General features: G+C 42.2%; 1 protein-coding gene across 1 annotated transcript in view; it reads right to left on the bottom strand.

Annotated features, from left to right (window-relative positions):
- Positions 1-6,222, bottom strand: part of LOC121845473 (CUB and sushi domain-containing protein 3-like) — a 179,169-nt gene extending 172,947 nt beyond the window's left edge. The window contains exon 1 of the mRNA XM_042316920.1: positions 5,681-6,222. Coding sequence (XP_042172854.1) covers positions 5,681-5,858 — 178 coding nt within the window. The 5' untranslated portion in view covers positions 5,859-6,222. The remainder of the gene's footprint in view (positions 1-5,680) is intronic.
- Between the last annotated feature and the right edge of the window lie 3,778 nt (positions 6,223-10,000).

The following is a 10,000-nucleotide window of genomic DNA, read 5'->3' as shown; positions in this document are numbered from 1 at the left end:
AACACCTCAGGACACCTCAGGACACCTCAGGACACGGACACCTGACAACAGTCTAAATATAACACCTCAGGACACGTTGACAACAGTCTAAATATAACACCTCAGGACACGTTGACAACAGTCTAAATATAACTCCTCAGGACACGTTGACAACAGTCTAAATATAACTCCAGGACACGGACACGTTGACAACAGTCTAAATATAACTCCTCAGGACACGTTGACAACAGTCTAAATATAACTCCTCAGGACACGTTGACAACAGTCTAAATATAACTCCTCAGGACACGTTGACAACAGTCTAAATATAACTCCTCAGGACACGTTGACAACAGTCTAAATATAACTCCTCAGGACACGTTGACAACAGTCTAAATATAACTCCTCAGGACACGATAGCCCAAATAAGCCGTATGATTCTTCACAGTGAGATGTTTCATTAAACAATAAATTATACATCTGCTATATGTGCATTTACATTTTCATAACAGAAAATATTTGCAAATATGTTGTTTTTTGCTTGCTGAGATGAGTGAGATTTGTTATGTTTAATAAACTATCAACAAGTCAATCTGTTGTTAAGAAAATCTGTGTGTGTATGAATGATTATTAATCTCTGTGAGAGTGTGAATGATTATTAATCTCTGTGAGAGTGTGAATCATTATTAATCTCTGTGAGAGTGTGAATCATTATTAATCTATGTGTATGAATCATTATTAATCTGTGTGCGTGTGAATGATTATTATTCTGTGTGAGAGTGTGAATGATTATTAATCTCTGTGAGAGTGTGAATGATTATTAATCTCTGTGAGAGTGTGAATGATTTTTAATCTGTGTGGTTGTGAATGATTATTAATCTCTTTGAGAGTGTGAATGATTATTAATCTGTGTAGGTGAGAATGACTTTTCTCAAACTTTAATCTACAGGTTTGTTTATTACATCTCAATTATAATTGTTCCGTTTAAGTACCCTTTAACTGCAGTTTGATAGAATTTTTATTTGCTAGCGTTAGTTTCCTGCCTGATACTTTGTTTACAACATTACAATCCGTATCAGCCAGCCAGATCCAGTGGCTGTTTACAAATTGCCCTTTTCTGTTTATCTCCCCAATTACATTATCTAAACTGAGTTTCTGGCTGGATCCCATTATCTAAACTGAGTTTATGGCTGATTCCAAAGAGCTGAAATCCATCACAGAGAATAAGAGCAGCTGAGCTGTTGTTCTGTATTCCACTGTCCATCCAACACCTCATCTCTAGTCCTGACTGCATCCAACACCTCATCTCTAGTCCTGACTGCATCCAACACCTCATCTCTAGTCCTGACTGCATCCAACACCTCATCTCTAGTCCTGACTGCATCCAACACCTCATCTCTAGTCCTGACTGCATCCAACACCTCATCTCTAGTCCTGACTGCATCCAACACCTCATCTCTAGTCCTGACTGCATCCAACACCTCATCTCTAGTCCTGACTGCATACAACACCTCATCTCTAGTCCTGACTGCATCCAACACCTCATCTCTAGTCCAACACCTCATCTCTAGTCCTGACTGCATCCAACACCTCATCTCTAGTCCTGACTGCATCCAACACCTCATCTCTAGTCCTGACTGCATCCAACACCTCATCTCTAGTCCTGACTGCATCCAACACCTCATCTCTAGTCCTGACTGCATCCAACACCTCATCTCTAGTCCTGACTGCATCCAACTCTAGTCCTGAACACCTCATCTCTAGTCCTGACTGCATCCAACACCTCATCTCTAGTCCTGACTGCATCCAACACCTCATCTCTAGTCCTGACTGCATCCAACACCTCATCTCTAGTCCTGACTGCATCCAACACCTCATCTCTAGTCCTGACTGCATCCAACACCTCATCTCTAGTCCTGACTGCATCCAACACCTCATCTCTAGTCCTGACTGCATCCAACACCTCATCTCTAGTCCTGACTGCATCCAACACCTCATCTCTAGTCCTGACTGCATCCAACACCTCATCTCTAGTCCTGACTGCATCCAACACCTCATCTCTAGTCCTGACTGATCCAACACCTCATCTCTAGTCCTGACTGCATCAACACCTCATCTCTAGTCCTGACTGCATCCAACACCTCATCTCTAGTCCTGACTGCACTCATCTCTAGTCACTGCATCAACACCATTTAAAATGTCTGATTTGTTTACCTCATTTCTGATTATTGTTTAGTTCACTTGCTTTGGTAATGTAAACATACGGTTCCCCATGCCAATGAAGCTCACTTAAAAAATGTATTTAATTGATTTTAATTGAAAGAAAGAGGGAGATAAAAAAAATGTTTTAACTCCAGTCTTGACTGCATGCAACATCATTTAGATCCACAATGGAGCAGTGTGAAGGGAGAAGAGATGGTTCCTCAACATGGTGTGAAGGGAGAAGAGATGGTTCCTCAACGTGGTGTGACGGGAGAAGAGATGGTTCCTCAACATGGTGTGAAGGGAGAAGAGATGGTTCCTCAACATGGTGTGAAGGGAGTAGAGATGGTTCCTCAACATGGTGTGAAGGGAGAGATGGTTCCTCAACATGGTGTGAAGGGAGTATGGTTCCTCAACATGGTGTGAAGGGAGTAGAGATGGTTCCTCAACATGGTGGTGTGAAGGTGAAGGGAGTAGAGATGGTTCCTCAACATGGTGTGAAGGGAGTAGAGATGGTTCCTCAACATGGTGTGAAGGGAGTAGAGATGGTTCCTCAACATGGTGTGAAGGGAGAAGAGATGGTTCCTCAACATGGTGTGAAGGGAGAAGAGATGGTTCCTCAACATGGTGTGAAGGGAGAAGAGATGGTTCCTCAACATGAAGGGAGAAGAGATGGTTCCTCAACATGGTGTGAAGGGAGAAGAGATGGTTCCTGAACATGGTGTGAAGGGAGAAGAGATGGTTTTACTATATGATGTGAAGGGAGAAGAGATGGTTCCTCAACATGGTGTGAAGGGAGAAGAGATGGTTCCTCAACATGGTGTGAAGGGAGAAGAGATGGTTCCTCAACATGGTGTGAAGGGGGAAGAGATGGTTCTACTATATGATGTGAAGGGAGAAGAGATGGTTCTACTATATGATGTGAAGGGAGAAGAGATGGTTCTACTATATGATGTGAAGGGAGAAGAGATGGTTCCTGAACGTGGTGTGAAGGAAGAAGAGATGGTTCCTCAACATGGTGTGAAGGGAGAAGAGATGGTTCCTCAACATGGTGTGAAGGGAGAAGAGATGGTTCCTCAACATGGTGTGAAGGAAGAAGAGATGGTTCTACTATATGATGTGAAGGGAGAAGAGATGGTTCTACTATATGATGTGAAGGGAGAAGAGATGGTTCCTCAACATGGTGTGAAGGAAGAAGAGATGGTTCCTCAACATGGTGTGAAGGGGGAGAGATGGTTCTACTATATGATGTGAAAGGAGGAGAGATGGTTCTACTATATGGTGTGAAGGGAGTAGAGATGGGCTCTACAGCCACTTGAGAGATGAAGAACCTGTGGGGCCTTCTCTCCGTGAAGATAGTGTATAATTACACAGACAAACTGCCCTGGTTTACATAATCACACTACAGCTAGCTAGCTACAAGTCATTGTGACAGTTCCCCCCCACTCTCTTCTCCACCTCTCTCTCTCCATCTTTCTCTTCCTCTCTCTTCTCCGCCTCTCCCTCTCTCTCTCTTTCCCTCCCTCTCTCTTCTCCGTCTCTCTCTCTCTGTCTCTCTCTTTCCCTCCCTCTCTCTCTCTCCGTCTCTCTCTTTCCCTCCCTCTCAATCACTGAATAGATTAACCCACTCCCAGATTACTGGTAATTATTTGCTGGAGCTCAGGGAGGAACTTGCTTGTCCTTGTTAAGCCCCGTGGCATTGGTCCCACTCCCAACCACAGAGAGAGAGAGAGAGAGAGAGAGAGGGGGGGGGGATAGAGAGAGAGAGAGAGAGGGGGAGAAAGGGAGAAAGAGAGATATATAGATAGATAGAGATAGTCAGATGGAGTCAGAGAGATAGAGAGAAAGTGTGTATGTGTGTGAGAGAGAGAGAGAGAGAGAGAGAGAGAGAGAGGGAGACAGAGAGTCAGATAGAGTCATAGAGATAGAGAGAAAGAGATAGAGAAGATGGCCCAACAGAGATGGATATGGGTGGCCTGGCCTGCCCTTGGCTTCATGCTAGCTCGGCCATCTTCCTAATCCTAGGTGCTCTCCAGACCCCTCTAGGTAATGCAGTCATGCATCACCAAACTGCATCAAGTGTCAATCCAGAAGCTGAAGGGCTGTTTGAAGTCTCCTCTCTCTTCTCCTTCTCTGTCTTGTCTTTCCAATGTGGGTGGTGATGAAACCCTGATGGAGGCAGGCAACACATTCATCCACCCCCAGTAGACAGACAGCAGAAATGACTGCAGGGGGGGGGGGATCCACATGTACACTGGTATCTGCATTATACTGTATCAGGATCACAACGCAATCTCAGAGTATATGGAGTAGCTACGGGGGTTAGTGAGGATCATATTTCATCCGCTCTAGAAGTGAGGAGTGTAAGGAGTGAGGAGTGAAACTCAGTGATGTAACTGGACTCATTTGTAGATAATGGTGTTGTTGACATAATGCATATGGAAGCATGATGAAGTGTCACGGATACACATGGAGTGGCAATTAGCTTACCCTTGATCTTCATTAATTCCATTATAATACGCAGATTATAGAACATATCATATATTGTCCAACATTTGCGGGTGAACAATATCCCTACGCGCAACAATTAGTTGGTGGAGAAAAAACACCTTGTTTTTTTGTTGTTGTTCAAAAGTGGCTAAAATGACATTTGCTGATGTGACATGATATGGGGTTCTCAACCAAATAGCAGATGTCGAGAGAGTCTCGTTTAAATAGGCTCATTTTCCTGCCTCCAAATACAACATGTTAATCTGTAACCTACCACCGCAACACACCGTAGGCTGTGAAATAGCTTCTTTTTTTATATATATTACATACACACGAGCACGAGACAATTCCCCCTAGCAGGTAACTAGATAGTCTCAAAGTTGTTGTTTTTCAGAAATAAAGATTCATCCATTCGTTCTCTAATTGTATAATATCGGGGCCATTCACTCTAAGTGGTCGCGGCGTCACTATCAGAATACTAAACAGCGCACCTAAAGTCAACCTGGAGGCGCTGGCAGGTCTGTGACCAACATTCGATACTTTGGTTCCATATCGTTGTTCATGAACCTACTACACGACCCCGTAAAGGTACTTAACCAGGGGTTCAGGAGGAAATGCACGAGATCCACAAGACTAAACCCCGCAACAACAACAAAAAACAGCACAAAATGACCCATCATGTAAAATGTGGTTATTGTAAGTTAATAATAAAACATATCGTGATGTATTATATTACAGAACTGCAGTACATGGTCGTTACTCAAGTCAGTCACAATCCACGAGTTACTAACCAAAGCAGCTCACGTATGCTATTCGGATGAGTGTACTGCAAGAATATCTATCGAGACTCCGCTCAAAGCCTGCATTGAGCGCAGCCGAAGAAAAATGCGTCCCTGGCACTCCATCCAAAACCCCTTGCATTTTCCGCGCACGTCCATAAAGCTACAATCGATTTTCTCCCGGACCCAAAAAATAAAGCAGAACCAGAAGAAATACTGCAATGACGTACCTTTCACACACGAGAACATCATTGAAAACATGAGATTCCAGAATATAATTCCAGTTCTAATCCTCATGGTTCTAGATGGAACTAAATCCGTCCGGCAGCATTTAACGTTTCTTCTATTGATCATGTCAGATAGTTCGATAGATCCCGCGTAGTATCCGTCTCTATGCACAGTTTTCATATTTACAACTAAACATGTATTTAGGTTGGGAAGTATTCCTTTTCAGCCAGAGACAGCAATCCGTAGTGCTGTGCCAGACGCTGAGAACGAAGCTAAAAGTGAACAGTGGATTTGAGGATAGCACAGCAGCGGCAGCAACCTTGATGTGGACTCAACCATCTCGCCGAGAGGGGCATCAAGTATAATCTCTGGTGTGTTCTTGTCTATCGCTGTATCTCCCTGCACCTCGCCGCCTCTCTGCTCTGGCTCTGCTCTGCTCAAACCTCCGCGATGGAAAGCTGTGCTTTAGGATGCTGCCGTATCAATCGGGCCATTGAACTGGACTCCGTGCATTTGCAAGCTGCTGAACAAATCATTCCCTCAATAGAAAACCCAATACAAGCACACGTGTATAAAACCAATGAGAGATAAGCAGCGTGTTGTTTTGGGGGCAGCTGGATGTAAAGGATTGACAGCAATGTCATTCTAAAAAAAAAGCTGAAGAAACAAACCCGCCTGCTAGGCAACAGCAGAACTATCATTTATTGTCGCTGATGAGAATCACATTTGCAATACAAAGACGAGATGATTATTGTAACGAATGCTGAACTGCACGAGGCAAGAGTTCTTCTGCCCTCTGCAGGTTTTAGTAGTCACTTTAAACAGGAAATGAATGCTGTGATTTAAATCGTCTTCAGAAACAGCGCACCAAACTATTTCATCATTCGTTGTGAAGGGTTAGCCTATATTTCTATGACGTTTTGGGAAGAAAAGTCTGTCCGTCTGATGCCTATAAAGTGTTCATTTAACGTTTTAGTAGCTTGAAAAGTTATAAGTGAATCAAACGAAGTGAATCTGAGCTGTTGTTAAGTAGATGCTGGGCGATACTTCTGGCCATAAAGCAACACAATCTCACATTCAATTCGTGCAAATTTGTACAAATTTCTGCAGATTTCGTGCATTTTGTTGTTGTTGTTGCGTTTCTGTGTGGCTTAAATTCGTATGAAAAGACTCGACTTTTTGTGCTACTTAATTTATAGGAAAATACATTTTGGGGGGTTATTAGATACTATGGACAATGGTGTTCTACCACATTTATTTATTTATTTATATATATAAAAAAGTGTAAACAACCTGATATTGTTAATCAACCAGATTGTCACCAAAACAGTTATAACATAATAGTAGCCTTACATTGTAGCTTTCTTTTCATAAACACCAACACTGTTTTCTATGCTTGTTTTCACTTAACTTGGGACGGCAGGTGGTTAGAATGTAGCCTAGTGGTTAGAATGTAGCCTAGTGGTTAGAATGTAGCCTAGTGGTTAGAATGTAGCCTAGTGGTTAGAATGTAGCCTAGTGGTTAGAATGTAGCCTAGTGGTTAGAATGTTGGACTAGTGGTTAGAATGTAGCCTAGTGGTTGGAATGTAGCCTAGTGGTTAGAATGTTGGACTAGTGGTTAGAATGTAGCCTAGTGGTTAGAATGTTGGACTAGTGGTTAGAATGTAGCCTAGTGGTTGGAATGTAGCCTAGTGGTTAGAATGTTGGACTAGTGGTTAGAATGTAGCCTAGTGGTTAGAATGTAGCCTAGTGGTTGGAATGTAGCCTAGTGGTTAGAATGTTGGACTAGTGGTTAGAATGTAGCCTAGTGGTTAGAATGTAGCCTAGTGGTTAGAATGTAGCCTAGTGGTTAGAATGTTGGACTAGTGGTTAGAATGTAGCCTAGTGGTTAGAATGTAGCCTAGTGGTTGGAATGTAGCCTAGTGGTTAGAATGTAGCCTAGTGGAATGTAGAATGTTAGTGGTTAGAATGTAGCCTAGTGGTTAGAATGTAGACTAGTGGTTAGAATGTAGCCTAGTGGTTAGAATGTAGCCTAGTGGTTAGAATGTAGCCTAGTGGTTAGAATGTTGGACTAGTGGTTAGAATGTAGCCTAGTGGTTGGAATGTAGCCTAGTGGTTAGAATGTAGCCTAGTGGTTAGAATGTAGCCTAGTGGTTAGAATGTTGGACTAGTGGTTAGAATGTAGCCTAGTGGTTAGAATGTAGCCTAGTGGTTAGAATGTAGCCTAGTGGTTAGAATGTTGGACTAGTGGTTAGAATGTAGCCTAGTGGTTAGAATGTAGCCTAGTGGTTAGAATGTTGGACTAGTGGTTAGAATGTAGCCTAGTGGTTGGAATGTAGCCTAGTGGTTAGAATGTAGCCTAGTGGTTAGAATGTTGGACTAGTGGTTAGAATGTTGGACTAGTGGTTAGAATGTAGCCTAGTGGTTAGAATGTAGCCTAGTGGTTCGAATGTAGCCTAGTGGTTAGAATGTAGCCTAGTGGTTAGAATGCTGGACTAGTGGTTAGAATGTAGCCTAGTGGTTAGAATGTAGCCTAGTGGTTAGAATGTAGCCTAGTGGTTAGAATGTTGGACTAGTAGCCAAAAGGTTGTAAGATCGAATCCCCGAGTTGACAAGGTAAATAATCTGTCCTTCTGCCCCTGAACAAGGCAGTTAACCCAAGGCTGTTTTGAAAATAATAATTAGTTCTTAACCTTGCCTGGTTAAATAAAGGTTGTACTTTAGCAAAATAAAAGGCTCTTTTCCCTTTTATGATTTTCTTCAGTTCTTTTAACCTGACTTGCCTGGTTAAATAAAGGTTTAAAAAAAATACTTTAGCAGCATACTGGTAGTCAGAAAGGCTCTTTTCCCTTTTATGATTTTCTTCATAACACATTTCATATTTAGTGGAGCCTACATTACAGTTTCCTTCATATTTAGTGGAGGCTACATTACACATTTTCCTTCATAATGCATTTCATACAAAGCTACAGTTGAAGTCAGACGTTTACATACACCTTAGCCAAATACATTTCAACTCAGTTTTTTCACAATTCTTGACATTTAATCAGAGTAAAAATTCCCTGTCTTAGGTCAGTTAGGATCATCACTTTATTTTAAGAATGTGAAATGTCAGAATAATAGTAGAGATAATTATTTGTTTCAGCTTTTATTTCTTTCATCACATTTCCAGTGGGTCAGAAGTTTACATACACTCAATTAGTATTTGGTAGCACTGCCTTTAAATTGTTTAACTTGGGTCAAACATTTCTGGTAGCCTTCCACAAGCTTCCCACAATAAGTTGGGTGAATTTTGGCCCATTCCTCCTGACAGAGCTGGTGTAACTGAGTCAGGTTTGTAGGCCTCCTTGCTCGCAAACACTTTTTCAGCCCACTATTTTTTTATAAGATTGAGGTCAGGGCTTTGTGATGGCCACTCCAATACCTTGACTTTGTTGTCCTTAAGCCATTTTTCCACAACTTTGGAAGTATGCTTGGTGTCATTGTCCATTTGGAAGACTCATTTGTAACCAAGCTTTAACTTCCTGACTGTTGTCTTGGGATGTTTCTTCAATATATCCACGTAATTTTCCTCCTCATGATGCCATCTATTTTGTGAAGTGCACCAGTCCCTCCTGCAGCAAAGCACCCCCACAACATGATGCTGCCACCCCCGTGCTTCACGGTTTGGATGGTGTTCTTCAACTTGCAAGCCTCCCCCTTTTTCCTCCAAACATAACAATGGTCATTATGGTCAAACAGTTCTAATTTTGTTTCATCAGACCAGAGGACATTTCTCCAAAAAGTACGATCTTTGTCCCCATGTGCAGTTGCAAACCGTAGTCTGGCTTTTTTATGGCGGTTTTGGAGCAGTGGCTTCTTCCTTGCTGAGCGGCCTTTCAGGTTATGTCGATATAGGACTCATTTTACTCTGGATAAAGATACTTTTGCACCTGTTTCCTCCATCATCTTCACAAGGTCCTTTGCTGTTGTTCTGGGATTGATTTGTACTTTTCGCACCAAAGTACATTCATCTCTATGAGACAGAATGCGTCTCCTTCTTGAGCGGTATGACAGCTGTGTGGTCTCATGGTGTTTAAACTATTGTTTGTACAGATGAATGTGGTACCTCAGGCGTTTGGAAATTGCTCCCAAGGATGAACCAGACTTGTGGAGGTCTACAATTTTTTTATGAGGTCTTGGCTGATTTCTTTTGATTTTCCCATAATGTCAAGCAAAGGCTAACTGAGTTTGAAGGTAGACCTTGAAATACATCCACAGGTACACCTCCTATTGACTCAAATTATGTCAATTAGCCTATCAGAAGCTTCCAAAGTCATTT

This window comes from Oncorhynchus tshawytscha, unplaced genomic scaffold (assembly GCF_018296145.1).
Source record: "Oncorhynchus tshawytscha isolate Ot180627B unplaced genomic scaffold, Otsh_v2.0 Un_contig_1961_pilon_pilon, whole genome shotgun sequence".
NCBI lineage: Eukaryota > Metazoa > Chordata > Actinopteri > Salmoniformes > Salmonidae > Oncorhynchus > Oncorhynchus tshawytscha.
Note: the sequence above shows the minus strand (reverse complement) of the source record. Positions and strands in the feature narration are given on the sequence as shown.